Here is a 21,248-nt window from a genome sequence, read left to right as displayed (position 1 = left end):
CAGCTGCTGAGGCGTCATGTTCGCTGGTGTTGACTCACAGGTTTCAGCTGCAGCTACTGAAGGCTCGAAGGACAGGAACACAAAATTCAATCAATGATGCAACCTTTACACAGGAATATGTGAACAGAGCCCTTCAAAGAAATGAAACGTTTACATCACTTCATTTATCTGGATGGAACAGCAGCTTTCAGAGGAGACAGGCAACCAGAAGGTTTTTGATTTAACATGGTGACTAAACAAACTAGAGTCACACTTTAGTTAACAAGTGAAAAATAATGATAATAGGCTTTTTTATAAGTAACATTTTCATACTGATTGAATCTATAAAGCTGGTTTTCAAGCTCTCACAATAATTACCTGTGTCCATAAAAACACCAGAGATATGACTTTCCTGGAAGATCTTGAAAAAAAGATCTAATTCCTGGTGTCAACTAAATGGTACCAGGAACCAGGGACTATTTGGGGGCTTATTTACAGTGTTAAAAGGTTCCTGCTCGAAGGGAAGGTACAAAAGCTCTAGGATGAGCATACATTACTAATACATGACAACATGATTCTTTTTTATCATGCTTCTGTGTTTAAAACATTCTGAGGTGTTGATATCAGCTTTGTTCGCTAAGTTCTTTATGCTTTACTGTAGGTTGTGTGTTTGTCAGTGAAACTAAAATCATGCAGCTGTTGGATTTTCTGACTGACATTAAAAATGCATGGATGAAATCTGTTTTAAAAATCTCTGCAGACTCATTTTCTTCAGGTCAGCCAGAGAGTGAGGTGCTGGAAACTTAAAGGTAGAGACTGCAGGATTTTCCTTAAAAAAATAAAAAGTCAACTTTTACAGGAATAATCCTGCTTATTCCTGTCCTACGAGCCTCTATATGTGTGTGTCGGTGTCTGTGTCTGCCTCAACCCCCTCCTCAGCCTGTATGTTAATGCTTTGGTTGTATAGGGACGTTTCTGGCCAGAGAGTAAGCGTGGCTACCACAGCCAATCACAGCGCACCCAGTGCACAAGTGTATTTGCATGGTGATAATAGTGAGTGGAAGGAGAAATTGTGAATGGCTACGATAGTGGACGTAGCAGGGAGCAAGAAAAACACAACCAAAGTGAAATGAAATGCCAAACAGATAAAGCCCTTGCCAAACGAGACTGAAGCTTGACTTTAATTTGCTTCCGGGCACTTGGAGAGAAGATTGGGACATAGAGACATGAGTTAGGTTTCTACTGAACAGGTGTATGTCAAATAACCCAGTGATTAGCTTGTGCTAACATGCCAAGTTAGGTGCATGGCTCTTGAGTCTGTCCCATGTAGAAGCACAATGCTACAGGTGGTTGCTGGGCAAGAGTGTGTGTTCACATAACTTGGAGGCCGTGGGTGAGTGCTGCCTCTAGCACTGTGCCAAGGAGAAGGAGCCCGGTTTGAATGTTGTGTTTACTCACAAATAGGGATGGAACAGTTTACGAAGAAAATCTGAACCACTAGGTTTCTCTCACTCTGTGTGCTTCATTTGGTTCAAGATTTTCTTTATTCTTTGTTTTACTTCTCAGTTTGGAGAGAGTACGCAGCTCCGATCATACACATATACAATGTAAGGCGAAGTACACAGCAGAACAGTAGTGTAGAGACGTGTGAGTTGTTTACATGACGAGCAGAGAAGACAGAGTTAAAGGGTGTACCTGTGAGCTCTTTAGATTCAGTGTGAGCTCTGATGACGGCGGTAAGAAAGTGGAGGATGAAACCACGACTGAGTGTTTTAAACTTGGAGGCTTTTTTGCTACATTTAATGACTTTTCAGATCCCTCTGGTAAGTTTTTTTAAAGGTGACATCCCTTGCGACATTTCTGGAGTTTGGAGAATCTGAGGTTAAAGCATGTTTTGATCGCGTCAATGGGCAGCCTGTGCAATCATGAGCCCCTCCCCTAACCAAAACACAGAGACAGTCATTCTCACTCACAGCGGATAAAATCACACAAGTGTGTGTCTCATTTTGGTCACTACTGCCTGTCCCCAGCCCAGAACCAGGAAGCGGGTTGATATTTAGGCATTAAAAAAGAAAGGATTCAACAGAATGAAGTGGGTTTTTAGTTCTAATTATATTTATGTTGTTGTGCTTTACCTGCTTTCTGTCTCTTCCACATTATTTCTGTCTCCTACAGAGTCCATGACAATCACATGCAAATGGGTTATTATGCAAATTAGACAGCAGCGTCATTAAGTGGCTTTTAGTGACTTCTGGGACAGCCAATAGTGACTTTCCTTACTGAGGAGTTGGCATGTTGAAACTAGCAATGCTTCACTCAGCTTTAATGATGTTTTAAATGGGAAACAGCCTCATTGTTTCAGGGTTTTTTTATGACAATACATAACATAATTGATCAAAAATAATCTCTTAATAGTGGATTATTACGGTATATGGTCGTCATGGGTGGTAAAAACAACGCTGTACACTGAAACAAACCAAAAACCACCATGTGACCACAAAACCATGGTAATAAGTACCCAAATTCCTGCAGACCCTACCTTTTTGTCCCTTTTAAAGAAGAGGACATCTCAGAAGATGAATAAAAACATCTGAGGGTAAATGAGGGGAATTATTTTAAAGATGAGAACCGGGAAAATGTCTGCACATTGTGTGTTTTCACGTAATCAGACCGCACACTGAGGGCAAATGCCCGGGCCAGAGTTCCTGAAAGTTTCTTGACTGTTTAAGTAATGAACACGTGAAAGAGATGTTTGGTTAAATAAATACAAGTGGACGGTCTGACATAAAAGAAAGCCCTTCTTCTTTCCTGGATCCAGAATCTCAGCAGATGTCAGGAGACCCGCTGAGGAGACATATTTCTGCTGCTGCTGATAGCAGACTGCACTAAAATAAGGCTCACTGCAGTGGATTAGGCTAAAATAAAATATACAGTATGAGAAATAAAACAGGCTTTAGGAGGTTCTTTGTGTGTGGTTGGAATCTGGGGAGAGAAAGAAACCTCCTCTGGAGCTGGTCCGGATGAAAGCCTGCTCTGTATGGGGTCTGACAGGGGGGAGATGTTCATCCCAGTGTGGGTAAGAGAGACAGGGGGGTAAGGAGGGGGAGATAAGGGTGAGAAAGCGAGGTGATGCCTGTGGGTAACAGACACGGAGCTCATAGCAGACTGTCGGCTGCGATTTGGCCGGGTAACTTTGGCACTGCCCTCCGCAATTAGCCTCCACGCTAATCTAACGGAAGCTGCCAAGAGGAGGACGACGGCAGAGGCTTTCACATAAAGGCATATACAAACAGACACACACATACACAGATTAAACACACTCAAAAGGCATTAACTGACAGACTGTAATCTCACACACACACACACACACACACAAGCACACACACACAGTGTAAGCATCCATTGAGGAATAAGTGGTTCAGCTCAAATGAAGATAAATGTCTCTTCCTCCCCGCTAAGTCTGCTGCTCCACCTTTCTTTGTCTGCTATTACACACTCCTTTCTTCCTGTCCAGCTCTCTTTGACTCCACACACACACACTCACACACACTCACACACACATTCTTTTATACCTGTTTTATAGCCCCGTCTGCTTCACTTTCATGCCTTTGCTTTAGTCTGGTGTTGTTGCTTGTGAGTTTCATCCTTCACTTACAAACAGCAGGATCAAGCGATGCACAAGTTTGGTGCCATTCGTGGTCGCAATTTGTTTTCCTGAATCTCCTGCTCCGCGTTCAATGTTGTCATCCTTTACTCACAATAAACTAAGTAACTAAATAAACAAATTACTTATTCAGCTTGTATATTCTGATTGTAGCTATGAATTGTGTTCAGAAACACTGAATGCAGGTGGTTACCATGTGGGAGGAGCTTCGATAGAATGCTGCGCTCCATTAGTGCTAAGAACTGGAAAGTCAGGAGTGGGAATGACATCATCTCTGAGTTAAGCGTTCTAGTTACTAAGTTGGATAAACTTACCATACATTGAATATTACAGCGTATACGGCTGATTTATTGCGACAAACACTAGTCAGAAATTCTTAAGTAAAAAGAATTCAACAGGAGTTTTATTTCTGTTTTCCACTGAAGTCGGAATTTTCTACTGGGAACCCTGGGATGGTGTGGGTGCTCCAACCTCCAAGTCAGAAATTCTTACCTCGGGTGGCGTTCCAGTTGGGCGTTCCCACTCGGAACTCGGAAATTCTGACTTCTGAGTACAAATGGAACGCGCCATATGACACAATCTAGGGGGCCATTTACACAACGGTTTTAGGGTGAAACACAAAAGTTTTGTTGCGCAAACTTTTGAAAACGTCCTCCAGAGTGGGAATCTTCTGAAACGCTCCCGACACTGTTGCCGTGTCAACAGTAAGCCGGAGTTTTCAGTGGAAACGCTGACGTCACACTCTGCCTTGTATGCGCATACAACAGGACAACAGTACCGTTGTCAGAATCGTCGTGAACTACCGTGTTGTGCTGCTCAATCTGCTGAATCTGCTGACTGTCTTTCAACACAATGTGCATCTTTTGCTCCACTTTTTAACTTAGTATTCCCCAATACACCAGATGATCAGCTCAACACTACTTGGGTGGAGATCTCCCAAAAGCGGCTTCTGGACAAGACAGTTTATAGCACCACCTACAGGCTTGGCATGCTTACTACAGCGTTTCAGTCCATCAGCGATTCCGTGTAAACGCAGATTTTTCTTCAATGCGTTTCAGCGTTTTCAGATGAAACGTTGTCGTGTTAACGGGGCCTAGGAGAAGGAGCTGAGGGAGGGGCTTTGGACTCACTGACCTCAGTGTGGTGGAACCAGTTCTGTTCTGCTGAGTCTTGTTGGATCCGACTCTGGTTTCAGGTGCATCACCAGAGGATGTGATTGGTCCTTAGGTGTGAAATGATGCGGCGAAATACAACCCTCCAATTGAACAGCAGTAGAAGGTTTTGCTCTGAATATAAGGAGTGTTAAACTGTTGAGCTCAGGTCTTTTAGAGGAGGATTCAGGTTTATTAGATGCTGTTACACGCTTGAACAAAGCCTGAATACTGCACCTGGCTCACAGATCTCAGACTGTTTTTATGACTCCATTATTTTTCTGTTGAGGGGTTGTTGACCAAGTGTTGGCACAGAATCTAAAGTCAGCCTCTGAACTTGGACCTCTACAGGACTGATTCTTTAAAAATCTAATTCAGCATAAAGACCCTAAACCTGGTACGAGCTCTGATTTAATAAACAGCAAAGTGCATCATTGTTAAAATCTTAGACCTGATTTTAAAAAACTGTTAGTGATGAGCTCTTCAGTGAATGAGGGATGCTTTGGATCATCATCTGTCTCCTTCAGGAGCTGTGAGCATGAAGTCACGTGGATTTACAGGTTATTTATTCATCAGACAGTTTCAGTGACCTCTCTCTACATCTTCACACACTGAGAGAGGAAAATGAAAGAGCCTGGAGTGACTGAGAATCACAGCGAACCTGACAACTTTTGACAGCTTTATTAATCTTCTTTCTGGATTTAATAGAGAGCTCAGAAAAGCCAGGAACAAACGGTTCAGCTGGAAGCACTGGAGACCGGTGACAGTCTGAGGAGAGAAACAGGTCCACGACACAACAAGTCCTCTGAGTGAAATGACAAATACAATGTTTGTCTTCACCCTTAGTTACAACATGTGGAGCATTATTCTCCCCCCTCAGGTGAGCTCAATCTGTCCTCAGATTGATTAATGTTGCTGTGATTTCATGGTCATATTTTAAGTGTTATCTATCTCTGTGATGTCTTTAAGAGCATAAAACAGGAACCCATCCGAGGGCTGAAGGGGAAATACGGTTCAGTTTTGCTCACCCGGCCATGACTATGAAGAAATCCAGCCTGTTCCAGGTGTCTCCCAGGTAACAGCGACTGCCAAAAATCCCAAGAGCCACCATCTTCACCACCATCTCCAATGCAAAGAAGATGTAGATGAATGCGTCGAAGGCCTGTGGGAAAAAAGACAGACATGAAGATGGAGGACAGTGAGGGAAACATGCATACGGTACATTTTTCTAAAAATCTAGCAGCCGTCTCTTTCACACCCTGAGCTGTTCTCAAAGCTCTCTGCTGTTTTTTCAAACTTCTGAGGACAAACTGTCAGGATTCTTTACAACAGCGGATCTCAAGGACGGGAGATTCATCGAAACAAAAACAGAAACAGCACGTCTGAAGGACGCGTGGACGCTCCTCCAGCTTCAAGTATTTTCATTCTGACCTCCCACCAAAACACGTCGCAGGAAGTTTAATTCTGTTTAGCTCTTCTGAAGAGGGTCACACCCTATGGCTCATGTTTTATCCTGTGGCTCTTTGAAACACCACAAATTATAATCTAGTAACAGAATAAGAGCTGCGTCTGAATGTGTCTGCAAAAGTCCTGGTTTCTCGATGAGCAGTTTTTATGTTCACACTATGATCTGAACAGTTTTTATTGAGCTGATATGTGCATATGCTCACTGATAACATCTGTCAGTGCTCATAGAAAACCACACAGAAGAGAAGATAAGGAGAAGTAAGAGATGAAGAGGACAGAGACAGATCAGGTCAAAACAACAAAGAGTAAAAGTGAGGCGATGAGCTCATCTCCTGCTGACATTATTACGTTCACATCACTTGTTAAACCTACTTTAGTATTTTTGGATCCACACACTCTCCTTGTGACTGGCTTCAGGCTCTGTGACTGTGTTTGCTGCCTGGTTGAGTTTTCCTACTACAGCGACGTCTCCTCACAGAGAAACACAGCCTGAATATTTAACAGTGTCTTTGCATGGCTGCAGCTGCTGATGAGTTATCTGTCATAGTTTAGAGCAATGAACGTCAACTGGTGGCCTGCGGGCCAAATCCAGTCCCTGGATTATTACTGAAAAATACCCTTGTGAGGAGAAAAACATCACTTTATTCATTTATGTTTTGAATCAGCCCGATGAAAAGTAGCTTGTGCCATAGCCTGCTTTCAATCAGAAACAACAACAAACTCATTGCATGGTAATATTGAGGTTTCTGAGTCAAAATTTTTATCTGTTCAGGATATGACTCCTTGAAACTTTCTTCAGTATTTCTAAAAGCTGGCCCAATAAACACATTCGGTAGCGTCCCACTAAAGACACTTTGCTCGGTTTGACCTTGCAAGTTTATTGGGAACTGTTACGGGTTACAGCGGGCTGTGAACAAGGGGCAAAATCCTGTTTTTAAAAAAAATGAGTGTATGGGAAAGTGCTTAAGATGCTGCAGTTCATTGAGTGTCCATTTGAGGCTGGCTGCAGAAAGACCAGAAATCACATACACACCAAGCCAAACAAACTTTTACTGCATTTAAAACCTATTTCCAGCCTGGTTCAATCCACTGCTTGGGTCTAAATACTTCATTTCTCTATCAGCACACACTGTATGAAGGGTGAATTTTTTTTTTCTAATTCAGCAGTTTATAACACATTAAGCTCACCAGTAGGGTTGCAACGATGAATCGATAAAATCAATGAAAATCGATGGTGAGGAAGAGAGGAGGAGCTACAGAATCCCACATACACTCCTTTTATACGTTGGTAAATGCATGGCATGCCTTTAAGCACTCATTGCATCTTTTTATTAAATCGCCATGTTTGAAAACCACAAGGAGTTCATTAAACTAACTTTAGCATTAGCTTTAGCTGCTACAGACGGTTATAGGGCAGAGGGGGCGCATTGTTTAACCTGCAGGTGAAAAGATTTAAGGGCACATTTTTATCTATTTGCCTTTTGGGTCCACTAACTTCTTAATCTGACAACATAACAATATATTTCTATTGTTTTGCCCATACTGTTGATTTTTTTAAGTGAAAATACATTCATGTCATTTTTATACTTAAAAAATTTAGCATCTGGTCAGCTTAAACTATGTCAAAATATGTTGTTTCTTGGTATGCATCTTTAATACTTCTTTTATACTTCATACTCCCTTTTGCAGTATTTTACAATGTCAGTTTTCTTTTACTTACAGAGGTTCATTAATTTGGAATTCATATTATCATTTAACAAAAACATCTCTGACCAATTTTAAGTTCAGACCAATGACATATATAATACATCAAGATCCCCAAGCTTATTTTTGTTCTCATTTATAATTAATTCATTTGCTTGTTTTGTGTTTGTTGTTGAGTTATTTTGAGTTGATTTCATTTTATCAAATTTTATTTCTTTTTCTTCTTATATTCTTTTTATAACTCTATTTGGGGAGGTATCTTGGATTAGCCCACTTTGGGATTAAAGCACTTTCTTGCATTCTTTTTATTTTATGCCGATTTAACTGTTTCTAATTTATGGTGCAAATAAATAAATAAGTAAACAATAGTCATCAACTAAAATAACAACACGGGTTTGGTTTTGCAAAATTTATCATTTTGCATTGTCATCCTTTTTTTTCCCTCGATTCATTGATTAATCGTATATATAGATAGATAGATAGATAGATAGATAGATAGATAGATAGATAGATAGATAGATAGATAGATAGATAGATAGATAGATAGATAGATAGATAGATAGATAGAAATCATCAGAGTAATCGATTACTAAAATAATCGCTAGTTGCAGCCCTGATCCCCAGTTTGTCCAATCAGAGGCACTGCTCACGTGACTGGCAGGTCTGGCACCTGACAGCAGTTAGAGTGAGGAGGCTGAAAGCCCACGTCTTGAGTCAGGATTTCTAATTTGGGTTCTTCCAACAAAAGGTTTTATTACTCTGTTCAGGAACAACAGAGGGGTGATGTCACAGACACTGCATCCCCAAATTATACAGTCTATGACAGTAATGACATCAAAATTAACAAATTTGGCTCTCCATAGCTTCTGGATGAACGTGTCCGAACTTCATGTATTCACACATGTACACACCTCTCGATCCCCACTATCAGATGAACACAAGTTACTCCCATCCAATAAGCAAACCTCGTCCCCACACAACACACACATGTAGTTGATGACCCCTGGTTTTAATTTTGAACTCATTTCTCTGTCTTTGTTTTAAGGCCATAAACAAATTTTAATGCCTGCTTTGCTGACCAATATTAAAATAATTTAGCCCGAATGCAGGACTGTCCTCGGTTTAAAGCCCTCTCTGAACACTCAGAGATAAAGAAGCATCTTAAGCTGGAGCCTTGCAGCAAAAACAAATCAGACAGCAGACTAAAACACTCAGAGTTAATCCTCAGCTCAGAGGAGGAGGCAACCAAGAGTACACAGAAAGATAAACTTAATTAAATTTTACAGCACTGCGTTCATTAAGAGAAATAAGACCTGCTGCAGAAACACAAAGATCACAGGAAGCTTCCAGCTGAGCGTAGCTTCAGTGTGATAAGGAGCTGAGTGCTCTCAAAAAACTAATACACGCAGAGGAAAAACAATCACATACAAGATTATTATCGTGTCAGGGAGACAGTAAACCACCAACTACATTCAGATACAACACATAACAGTGTAAAAAGCACAGATTCATTATCTATTTGGACACCAGAGATACATTACATCACCATTCACCTGCATCCTGAGCCCCTCCCATCAGAGACGGTCAGAGAGGTGAAATTAACTCATGGAGAAACTGCTGTTATAAATTTACATCGTAGCTTCTTATAGCCACAGGCTGATGTTAGCCACAGCTAGCTTGTAGCTACTAGGTGTTATTGTTTTTATGTTTTTGATGCACTCCCTCTGCATCCAATGCATCTAAAAGCAACATGTGTGTTCCACCTGCTCTCTCTCACACACATGCACATACACACACACATGCACGCAGCTGGCAGCCTGAGATGAGAAAGATGAGACGATGGCCTCTCATGCTGTTGAATTCATGTTCTGATAAATAATGCAGCCCGCACGCCTCACATGTAATCTGACATTGGCTGCAGCAGTGGTATCCTGTCACTCGGCGCTCTGAGTGAAAGCAGAATGAATTCATCACAGTTATTTGTCAGTACCGCCGGCTTCCTCTTCACTCAGCCTATCATGTTTTATCGTCAACATGATTTGTAAAGAGGTGGAGGCTGTCGTATGATGTGCCCCTTTCATGGTGAGAAACAGGAGCTGCTGTGGAAGCTGCTTCATATTCTGTCATTGTGCTGCTTATTTGGCAGCAGGAGACAGGAGATAAGTAGGTCATCAGGATCCTAATGGACCATTTGGAATAAAATAATGTATGTGAGGCTGGAGGAGTGAGAGTAAGGAGGTAATCAGAGCATAAATCCAAAGGTAACACGAGGATAAATGTTCATTTCACTCTTAGTGACAGAGAGGAAACACCTGACGGAGCTGCTCTGCAGACGGTCTGTGTGTTTTCTGATCATTTTCAGCTCCACGAAGCAGCTTATCAAGGTGCTGGTTACAGGTATGATGAGTCCTTTTCGAATCTAAGGAAGAATAACAACTTCCTGTTCACCTGTTTGTAGCTTCTGTGTGTATGTGTCCATGTGTGTGTGTGTGTGTGTGAGGGAGGGTTTGTATGCCACTGAGGGCCAAAGGAGCATGTGAAGGCCACTCTTAACAATCCAAGCTCTGTCAGCAGAATCCCTCCTGTTACCATTAGCAGCCTGCAGAACAGGAGCTGTCGTGCTACCTGGAGAGACGATACGCTTGTTAGAGAGACCGAGGAAGTGTGTGTATCTGAGGGAGAAGGCGAGGAGGAATAGGGAGTTATGAAGATGTGTCGGGGAGTTTTTAAAGTGGAGTGAAAGCTTGTTTGAAATCTCTATAAAAGCAGATAAAATCCACCAGGATGAATAAACCTTTAAGAGCGAGGCCTAGGGGTTTGTTTGGGACTTTAATCTGTTTTAATGTGCTGCAGGCTGAAGAGATACTCAACCGGTCAACACAGCAACAGCCCGAAGAATGAATAAAGACAGATCTCAGAGTGAGCACGGATTAAAATGACAAACAAAAAAAGCCTGTGTGGCAGATTTAGGTTGTCGCTGTCACACCTGAAATCAAGTCTGCCAAATTTACTTCCGTGAAAAGCGATTACAATCCCAGAGGTGGAGAGGAAGGCCTCAGCCAGCTGGCAGATTATCATCCCAACACGTCACATCAGCCCCACGTGGCACAAACACAGAACAACAAAACAGATTAACACTCTGTTAGTAAATAAAGACGGGACAATAATCTGTACTCGCACACCTTCAAAAGAAACATCCTCCCTCGCTAACAAGCAGTGTTGGGGAAGTTACTTTTAGAAAGTAGTTTTTGCTCGTTACACGTTACTTCTGGAAAAAAGGAGTCCCTTACTTTACTTAGTTACCCTCTTTAGAAAGAAACTTTTTACTTTACTCATTACTTTTACTTTACTTTATGGCGCTCTACTTTGGACATGTTTTCGTTTCCATATTTTCAGTAGTAACACCTTTCACTACTTTTAAACCCAAAAAGTAGTTGCGTTTCTGTAACGCTTTACTTTGTAACTCGTTACACCCAATACTACCAATAAGTACATGTGACAAACCACCCGTGGACCTGTGATGGAATCGGTCAAGCCTTCATGACGCCTTGAGTACAGGATGAGTTTTTAAATAATCTACAAAACCTACTTTTAAAGTTTGACCCTCACTCTGTGATGGGACCAGGATAAAACCTTTGCTCTACTCAGCTTGACTTCCAGATTTCAAAGCTGGAGCACTTGCAGCAGGAGCGGATATACCTCTGTGCAGTGTTGTAATGTAACAAAGTACAAATACTTCATTACTGTACTTAAGTAAAAGTTTTACATATCTGTACTTCACTTTGTTACTTTTATGTCTTACAACTTTTATTTTTATTCCACTACAATTCCTTAATTAATGTGTACCTTTACTCCGAAACATTTCCTCTAGTCATTTTCGTTACTTGTTACTGCAAAATAAAATTAGAAGAAATTTATGATGGTGACGTAATGCCTGGTTGTCATGTCAACCCAACTGCTTAGCCCGAAATTCAGCTTGTCTGGGCATGTCACATTATTGATGCCATCATGGAAGCACCTGCAGCATGCACTGATGCTAACAATACTCTGGTAGCATCTGTTGAGCATGTCGACCATAATAGCGAACTCTGTGAACTCCTTGGTGCACTGCACACCTGTGGCTGTGTTTGCATGACATGGTTTCTTACGCTGAAATGAAAGATTCTTCCCACTGGATGAAATGCAGAGAGTCAGTGAAATAGCAGTGTGCAAGCTTTTGTTGAAGAAGTTCAAGCCTCACTCTCCTGTGCCTGGATATTGTCCTTTTACTGTAAGGAAGCCACAATAAATTAAAAAATCAAAATTCTAACTGCTTACTTTTCAAAAAATGGTTTTACCGTATTTTCCGCACTACAAGGCGCATTATAAGGCGCATAGAGTAGAGGCTATAGTAGTGGCTGGGGTTGTGTTATGCATCCACTAGATAGAGCTGCGCTAATGGGAATGTCAACAAAACAGTCAATAAGTCAGTCAAACTCAGGCTACATCCACACGGAGCTGCACATTTTCCTATCCAACTATTTTCTGTGCTGTTTCCAAAAAAAGTGCGCTGTAAAGACGAAGCCGTTGCTGCCATCCACAAGAGCCGTTTCCAGAGATCAGTTCAAATGCCAGACCTTTGGGGGGCGCTGTATTGCTTTAACAATAAACAAGAGAAGAAGCCCGGGCCAGCCTGTGAGCTAATGTTAGCACTTAGCAGAATTCCTCTTTACAGGTTATTACTGCTTACCACTGTTACTCCGATGACGCCCCCTGACTACAGTAGCCATGATTAATCAATATTGATCCATATATAAGGCGCATCGGATTATAAGGCACACTGTCGGCTTTTGAGAAAACTGAAGGCTTTTAGGTGCGCCTCATAGTGCGGAAAATACGGTACTTGTACTTTTAATACTTATTACATTTTATATCAGGAAACTACTTTTGATACTCAAGTACAATAAAAATCAGGTTCTTCAAGACTTTTACTCAAGAAATATGCTAAGAGGTGACTTTAACTTCTACCAAAGTGGTTTTCTGGTAACACACTTGTACTTTTACTCAAGTAATGCTTTTGAGTGCTCAACACAAGACTGCCTGTGTGTGTGTGTTTGGCGCGGGGGGGGTTTGTAAACTCCTCCTGGTACTTGTCTTTCCAGCTGTGTTCTCGTCACAAAGCCACATAATCAAATCTAACGTTTGTATTAAAGCAAACTCAGAGAGAATGTGAGAGCTGCATCACTGTGAGCAGATAACTGACCGTTTTCTTTCCACACACACACACACACACACACACACACACACACACACACACACACACACACACACACACACACACATACACACACACACACACACACACACACACACACACACACACACACACTCTTGTAGTCTTACCTGCAGGACCTGGCAGCGGTCCGAGGTGCAGTCGATGTTCTCACAGGGCTGGTACATGCCCAGAGTCACACAGTTGAGGAGGATCACCATGATGCTGATCCTCTCGAACCACGTATGAGCAGGTCTGAGGTTAAGGAGCATTACAGGGACACACATAGTGTAACACACACACAGTGTAAAACAGGAGGAGGTGTGATGATGATGAAAAGTGAAAACATCAATCTTGCTTCTGAAATCAAAACATCTTGCATAGTTTATACAACAGTTTGAAAACCTTATTCTGGGTAAAGCTCGTTGGATCATAACTTTGACTGAAACATAAAAACAAAAGCTTCGACTTCAGAGTAACATTTGTACAAACATCATAAACAATCAGCACACTCAGATTCTTTTATCTTTTTTGCTTCAGCACGCACCAATAAAATTAAGACAGTCTTTCCCAGAGCTGGTGTTTCCTCACATCCATCACATACCGTATATTCATCTCCTTTCCTCCTTTCAGTATGTTCAGCTAGCTGTAACACATTCTCCTCTCTGCCTAACTGACTCATTCACAGCTTGTAAGCAGCTCATCATGTGAGGTCAAAGGTCACACAGCTGCTACCTTTCCTCCGAGCCATTCATCAGTGAGAATAAAGAAGTCGAGCGTTCCTCCCGTTCTTCTCTATACGAAGCTGTGACTCATGAATCAGCCTCCATAGAGTAAATACACCGCCCGCCATGACACACCTCTTATCATATCTGTTTAGAGGAGACAAACAGCAGCTTGGGCTCATTTTTTTTCGAGCGTCATGATTCATTTCGGGACACTGCTAATGCCGGTGGAATAAAATATTTTCCTCAGGTGCGTCCTCTGAGCGAGTTAGTTTGATTTACAACCTCGACTGCTGCTGCTCACCTTCACTCCTCCTGTATCTGTCTCTATCTCTGCACACTTCAAACAGGAAGAAGGATCCAGGTTAACGTAAAGCTGGCGCTGAGTGAGTGTTTGGACTGTGTGTGCAGTAGAGATGCATGAAATATCCGTATAAATATTTGGTATTGCCCAATATTGTTTTTTTTTTTTTAACGTATTGGCCGATCTGTAAAAGTGTGTCAATATTTACTCATTAGCTGTCGGCCATTTTTGGTGCATCTTAAACGTTCTTTCAAGACCCAAATAATGTTGTTTCTATGACTATGTAAACACCAAATTTACCTAAGAAGAGTGGACTCTCGTCTTTCATGTCTCTCTTCTTCTTTTTGATCCAAAAAAACAGACAAAAAATACTTCTTTGATCACGTTCATCTTGGGCACTCCATCCTTTGATCCTCTCCATGGTCGTCTTTTCTCCCCATCACGCCACTCTTTCTCTCTGAACTACCTCGACACATCATCTCAGATTGTTTTTTGTTTTTTTGACAACATTGATATCAGTAAATATCAGTTATTGGCTACAACAGCAATGTTAACATCAGATATCCGTCAAAATGTTCATATCCGTGCATCCCTTGTGAGCAGCTTACTGTATGTCTACAGGTATAGTAATTATTGAGGCTTTATGTACACACTTGAAAGAGTGAAGGATGTACAAATGCATACAGTAAGGGTGTGTGTGTGTCCTAATGAGCACCATGCAGTTTAACAGTCTTTCACAGCTCCTCCCATTTTCATATCTTAAGCTGGCAGCTTACGCTCTTGTTCTTTACTCTATCCTCTTAAGTCTTTAATTTCCTCTGGCTCTCTGTGTTCACACAATGAGCTTTAAGTCTTTTGTTCCCCCGAACTTTGCACTCTCAGTAGAACTCATGCTCCCAGCAGAGGATGGAGGATATGTGTGGCATGAAACCCTACATGGAAGAGCCACTGCAAACCAACCGGCTCAGCTAACAAACCTCTTCAGTCATATTTCTGCAGATAACCTGTGACTGAACCTTGTCGAGCTCAGGGACGCGCTTCATTCTTCATCTAGCTGACTGTCTGCGGACATGAAAGAGAAAATTAAGAGATCTGAAGCCGGCTGCAGGAAATATTAAACACACTTTAACAGAGAAGCTCACTGCAACAGGATTCACCCTCTTAAGACCCGAGCTTTTGTCTGGTGTGCAACTTTTAATTCACCTTACTATTTGGGATTGGTAAGAACTAAAAAGTATCATATCTAAACTTGGTCATTGTATGGGAGGTTTGATTATTTTTGTAATGAGTTATCTATTCATTGTTTGTTATTGGGGTTATTGTACTTAAATACATTAGGGTTTTTTCACCAAACTTGGTGTAATGTTTTGATTTTACCAGAGGGTGATGTGGGCAGTGTCCCAGTACTGCAAAACACTGAAATCTTATCAAGTGTTTTTGTCTTATTTTCAGTAGAAAATGTTTTTTTAGGCTTAAAATGAGCCTCATTCACCTGAAAAAATGTCTTGTTTCAAGTTGTTCAAAGAAAAAAATGAGGTCTGAATTGCATGTAACAGGTAAAAAAAAATTCTGCCAATGGAGCAAGAGCAACGTTTCTTGTATTAAGACATTATTCTAGTTTCAAGTAAATTTTCAAGCAAATTTTTCTTGTTCCATGGCTGAATTTTTTAATTGTTACAAGCAATTCAGACCTCATTTTTGTCTTTGAACAACTCAAAACAAGACATTTTTTCTGGACTGGTCAGGTGAATGTGGCTCAAATCAAGTATGACAAGACAATTTTTGCTTAAAATAAGATCAAAACACTTGATGAGATTTTAGTTTTTTGCAGTGTAAATGTGGCTAAAAGGTCAAAGTTTTAAAAAATGAAGAGGCAGAAATGTAATGTCCACATATGTGGATGCAGGGTCTTAAAAGGTTAAAATGAATGTTGTTTCTACAAGGATGTGTGTTTGAAACATCTTTTCTTTTTTACTCTCCTGCATCCCACCTCACACCTCTCATCCCTCCTCCTCTCTACTCTCTCCTGCAGAAATAATATCAGAACGCGTTGTGGAGAGGGAAATTATTTTAAACCATCTTCCCGGTTTTCTCATATCACCTATTCTAAAATCTTTCGTTGCATTTTCTGTAACTCTGCCCCCTGAAAATCATTCCAGCTTCCCCAGGTGTCGCCCCCACCTTTCACTCCTCTCTCTGTTTTCTTTCTCTCATTTTCATTCGCTCCCAAGTGTGACAGAGCAAACGACGGCCAATTTAGCCCTCGCAGCAAAAACAAAACGCAAACACTTGGGGACACATAATACCTCGACAGGCAATGAAAAATCAATCAGGCCCGCGCGTGCGCATGTGTGAGTGTGTATGTGTGTGTAATACTCCCACAACACGGCTAAAGAACCTGCCCCGAGGTTTTGAGCTAGCAAAGCGAAGCTGAGAACAGAGGCAGAGAATGAACTGGCAGAGGAAAGAGGAGAAACAAACAAACACAGACACAAAGAGCGTGGAGAGGACTTGTTTGGGACTTAGCTCTAAACAAACAGAGACAGGAGAGAGGCAGGGAGGACAAAGGATGCTGCTGCACAGCCTCTTTGAACTCTCCCTCCGATCTCTGCATGGCTCACAGCTTAGAGTACAAGCCTTTGCAGAGCAGCTCCAAAAAAACACAAAGCCTCCTTCAGACTCCGTCATTACATGCAGGAAAAAAAAAAAACACCATCACACTTTTGGACTCTTCACAGCCCTCACTCTCTGCATCATCTGCTCTGACATGTGAAGTGACTCAGCACCGCTCCGAGTTCAGCGTCTCTGTCACACCGACCCATAGACCTCTCCCTCCCCCGGGGAAATGAAGCAGCAGGCGGCTCACTCAGACGCAGCTGATTCCAGAGCGCTGGCTGATGCCTGGTCCTGTCACCGCCTAATCGTGTTGGGAGGGTGCTAACTGAGTCTGACACCTCAACCCTTTGAGGAGAGAGGAGAGAAGGCACGCCGTTATCGAGCTTCAGTCTTTAATTTGATTGTTCTTTTAAGCTTTTACTCATGAGCTTAAATGTTGGATCCCCTCAGCGTGTTCCTGTGGAGCTTTTTCTTTCTGTTTCTGCTCTGTGTCGAATCTTTTCTCCCATCAGGTCCTCCTCTCTGTCTCTCCTCTCCTCTCATCTTTCCCTCTTCTTCTCTTCCATGTCTCTACCTATTTCTACGCCTGTCCCTCTGTGTCAATACACATTTCATCACACGTGCCCTCCTCTTTCATCCTTCTCCTCTCCATTAGGAGCTTTCCAGTGTTATCAGACTCTCTGTCTCTCTTTTTGATGACATATTTCAGAATTTTGACTCTCTTTCTGATTCTCTTTTGTGCCTCTCTGTCTGCCTTTGGGATGCAGTCGAGCGAGCCACTAAGGAGCACCATTTCAGCTTTATTTTCCACACCTGTGGTTGGAAAACATCTTTAGAAAAAAGAAAAATTCAAATCATGAAATGTGAAAATGGAGGGCGCTGGTGCATGCTTAAAACCAATTTATTACCTGAGTGCATTTCTTATTTATTTAGTCTCCGTAAAAGCTCAGTGTTCCCCGCCTGCTGCCTGCAGCACACAAACATCTCACAAAGCCTGACCAGGAAGAGAAACAGAAATGTTTCACCTCCTGCTCTGTTTCATACACACATCATCTGCTGACTTACAGGTGCATGTACAGGAGTGTCAGATGTTTCAGCTGAATTTATAAGTGTATGCATTTAAGCGTATACACCCGGACAGGTAAGCTGTATGCTAATGGGTTAGCAGCATGCTAATAGGTAAGCTTGCAATACAAAACTTTTACAACCAAATTGTATTTCTGTTTATTTTCTGTTGTTAAAAAATAAAGTGTGTGTGTGTGTGTGTGTGTGTGTGTGTGTGTGTGTGTGTGTGTGTGTGTATGTGTGAGGAAGAGGGAGAGAGAAAGCATTTATATAATCCATGGAAAATGTATGAAAGACTCTGTTAAATGGATGCACTAAATCAACAGCTGTAGATGATTGTGTGTGTGTGTGTGTGTGTGTGTGTGTGTGTGTGTGTGTGTGTGTGTGTGTGTGTGTGTGTGTGTGTGCGTGTGTGTGTGTGCGGGCTTGTTAAGAACAGGATGACTCATGTCTGAATGAGATCTCTGTGATTTACAATGAGGCTTTTCGACAGAGCTCCTCTCCTTTGTGCCTGCATGTATTTGTGTGTACGTGTATTTGTGTGTGCGTGTGTGTGTGTGTGTGTGTGTGTCTGTTCCTGTGAAAGTGTGTTCCTCAGGATCAGTCTCATTCGGAGTGAATCAAAATGACATTCTGCTTCTCACTGTGACACTGAAACCTGTGTCGGTCTATTCTCGTAACAACAATGCAGCCTGAAAGGTCACTAACACACACACACACACACACACACACACACACACACACACACACACACACACACACACACACACACACACACACACACATACAGAAAGACCACACACAAACACCCACACACATGCAAATTAATAATAGTAATAAAAATAACTCTACCAATAAACAACACTGAAAAGTTGTGGAGAAGGATAATGAAGGAGTCAAAGAGCTCAGTGTAAAAGAATCAAATCAATGATGAACCAGTCGTATGTTTTTGGATTCACTCTTAAAATAATCAAATCTTCAAGTACATTGTGTGTTTGTGCTTCTTCTGGACTCAGAACCTGTCACAGCGGCTGATGGATGTCCAGACAAACCTGTTTTCATGCTGATACTGAGTCTGTCTGTCCTTGGCATCACACACTTGTTGTTTTGTTTTGTGTTTTATGTGTCCTTGCTATTCTCAACTCTCTGCGGTTTGGACGTGGGACATCAAAGCAATAAATAAATACCAATTTTTCGAAATCAAGTGGGGAAAGAAAAACACGGTTTACAGTTTCATTTAGCAGATGCTTTTGTCCAAAGCGACATAGACAAGCAAGAATTCAGACAGAAGGAAAACCTTGGTGTGACAACAGTGCTTCAAGTTATTCAGCAAGTTATTCGGCTATATATACTTTTTATTTATTTATTTATTCATATATTTTGGGGGGGTAGATAATCAACAAGCCAACATACCACAATTAATTGCTGCAACAGTATATTTCAATCTTCAACAACATTCAGTAATTAGTGCTGAAAAATCAATAAGCTGAGTCTTAGACCTACTGACTTATTCTACCCCTGATGGCAAAGACAAGAAGGGTCAGCTTAAGTGCCCCAATGTTCCCTGAACAGATGAGTTTTCAGACATCTCTTAAAAGTAGAAAGGGGCTCTGTGGATCGTAAAGAGTTTGGTAATTCATTCCACCATTTGGGCACAACAGAGGAGAAGAGTCTGGCTAGTGATTTGGAGCCATGCTGGGCTAGGAGCACCAGGCTTCTTTTACAAGCAGAGCGTCATGGGCGAGGAGTGTAGACCTGGATGAGGGACCCCAGGTAGGCAGGAGCCGTTCTTGTCAATGTTTTGTAAACTAGAAGAAGAGCTTTGAATTTCATTTGAGCTGCTACTGAAAGCCAGTGAAGCCAGATTAACAGCTGGGTGACATGTGCTGGTCTGGGCTGGTTAAAGACCAGTGCTGCTGCATTCTGGATCATCTGCAGAGGTTTAAATGTACTTTTCACTTTTTGTAAAAAGACATTATTTTTCTTTCAAGAAATTTGACGAGTACAGTTTCATTATCTCACTGGCAGATTTTTTCACTCTTTAAAGGCATTTCAGGTGTCATTTCTGTCTTTTAATATCTTGAAATAAGATTTTTTTTTTCTGGGCTTGTCAGGGGAATGAGGCTCATTTTGAGTCTAATAAGACAATTATCACTGAAAAGAAGACAGACACTTGTTTCGATTTCAGTTTTTGCATTGCAGACTGGTACACTCACTCCGTTTCTGCAGAGGCAAGCTAAAATTATTGTGTCTGCTCACAAATCAATAAAATTATACAGCATCCCCTTCTTAACATAAAGGTAAATAAAACTATTTGGATGGTTGGGTAGTGTTTAAAAGCAAACAAAAAGGCTGTTTGATACTAGGGTTAAATTCTCAGCGTGTCACACACAGACTCAGGGTGAAACTGGTGATTGACTTAACTGAGGTGACACAGAGCAGACAGCTAGGAGCTCCCAGCTGTCAGTAAAGCTTTTACACCCTCATCAAGCCTGACTTTTAGCTCTAAAGTGACTTAAACTGGACAGTAATGTGAAATAATCCAGGCAGAGCTGTTTTAAATAAAGAAATTAACTCTACAGAGCGAAGATGTTTAGTGTGTCAAGACTGGGTAATGGCTGTTTCTGTTGTGAGGATATTGTGTCTTACAGAGGCTTTACTTTGTTTGGCTCTCTGAGTTTGCAGCTGGTGTTATTTCAGTAGCTCACCTGCTGGTTTTCTGTCTCACGCCTTTCTTATTCTGATTTCTTTCAGTGTTTGATCTCTTTGTATAAACATAATTTCCCCTTTTCACTCATCACAAACATAATTTTCACTGGGATTAAACAACTTCCCATCCAACTCAAGCATGCCCTACCTCTCCTTATCTACGCGAACAGCTGGAAACACCCAAGTTTAACCTTCAGAGATGACAGACGACTGAACCACTGAGTTGAAAATGTTCTGGATGAAGCTCTCCCTCTGCACAGTGGGGGGGTTAAAGCTGTGCAGCCACAGGAGCAGAAACACAGCAGATCATTTAGAAGAACAAGGAAACACCATCCCTGATCCTCCTGCAGACTGCACTGTGTGATCTTTAAGAGCTGCTTTGTTTTTCTCAGCAAATATCACCTTTAATATGTGAGCAAAGAGGCCCAGCCTCTGCACTATGTTTGTTTCTTTCCCTCCTGTCAGAAAAACTAAAAGCATGTCCTGAATTACAATTCTGCAAAACTTCAAACCCTGCATTGGATCATCAGCTCTCTGTGTGATGTGAAAACTGGACAGCTCTAATAAGACCTGTTGGTGTTTTACAGCCTGTGCACATACAGATGAGAGGAAA

At 41.6% G+C, this 21,248-nt stretch overlaps 1 protein-coding gene across 6 annotated transcripts in view; it reads right to left on the bottom strand.

Annotated features, from left to right (window-relative positions):
* Nucleotides 1-21,248, bottom strand: part of cacna1ia (calcium voltage-gated channel subunit alpha1 Ia) — a 167,363-nt gene that overhangs the window by 74,322 nt on the left and 71,793 nt on the right. For all 6 annotated transcript variants that reach the window (XM_074696239.1, XM_074696240.1, XM_074696241.1 and 3 more), the window contains exons 3-4: nt 13,348-13,460; nt 5,823-5,956 (exon numbers count right to left, since the gene is read on the bottom strand). In XM_074696239.1, coding sequence (XP_074552340.1) covers nt 5,823-5,956; nt 13,348-13,460 — 247 coding nt within the window. The remainder of the gene's footprint in view (nt 1-5,822; nt 5,957-13,347; nt 13,461-21,248) is intronic.

Source organism: Halichoeres trimaculatus, unplaced genomic scaffold (genome assembly GCF_033239565.1).
Source record: "Halichoeres trimaculatus isolate MK-OKI-2021-1 unplaced genomic scaffold, fHalTri1.1 fHalTri1_scaffold_20, whole genome shotgun sequence".
Taxonomy (NCBI): Eukaryota; Metazoa; Chordata; class Actinopteri; order Labriformes; family Labridae; genus Halichoeres; species Halichoeres trimaculatus.
This window is presented reverse-complemented; position numbering and strand designations above follow the sequence as displayed.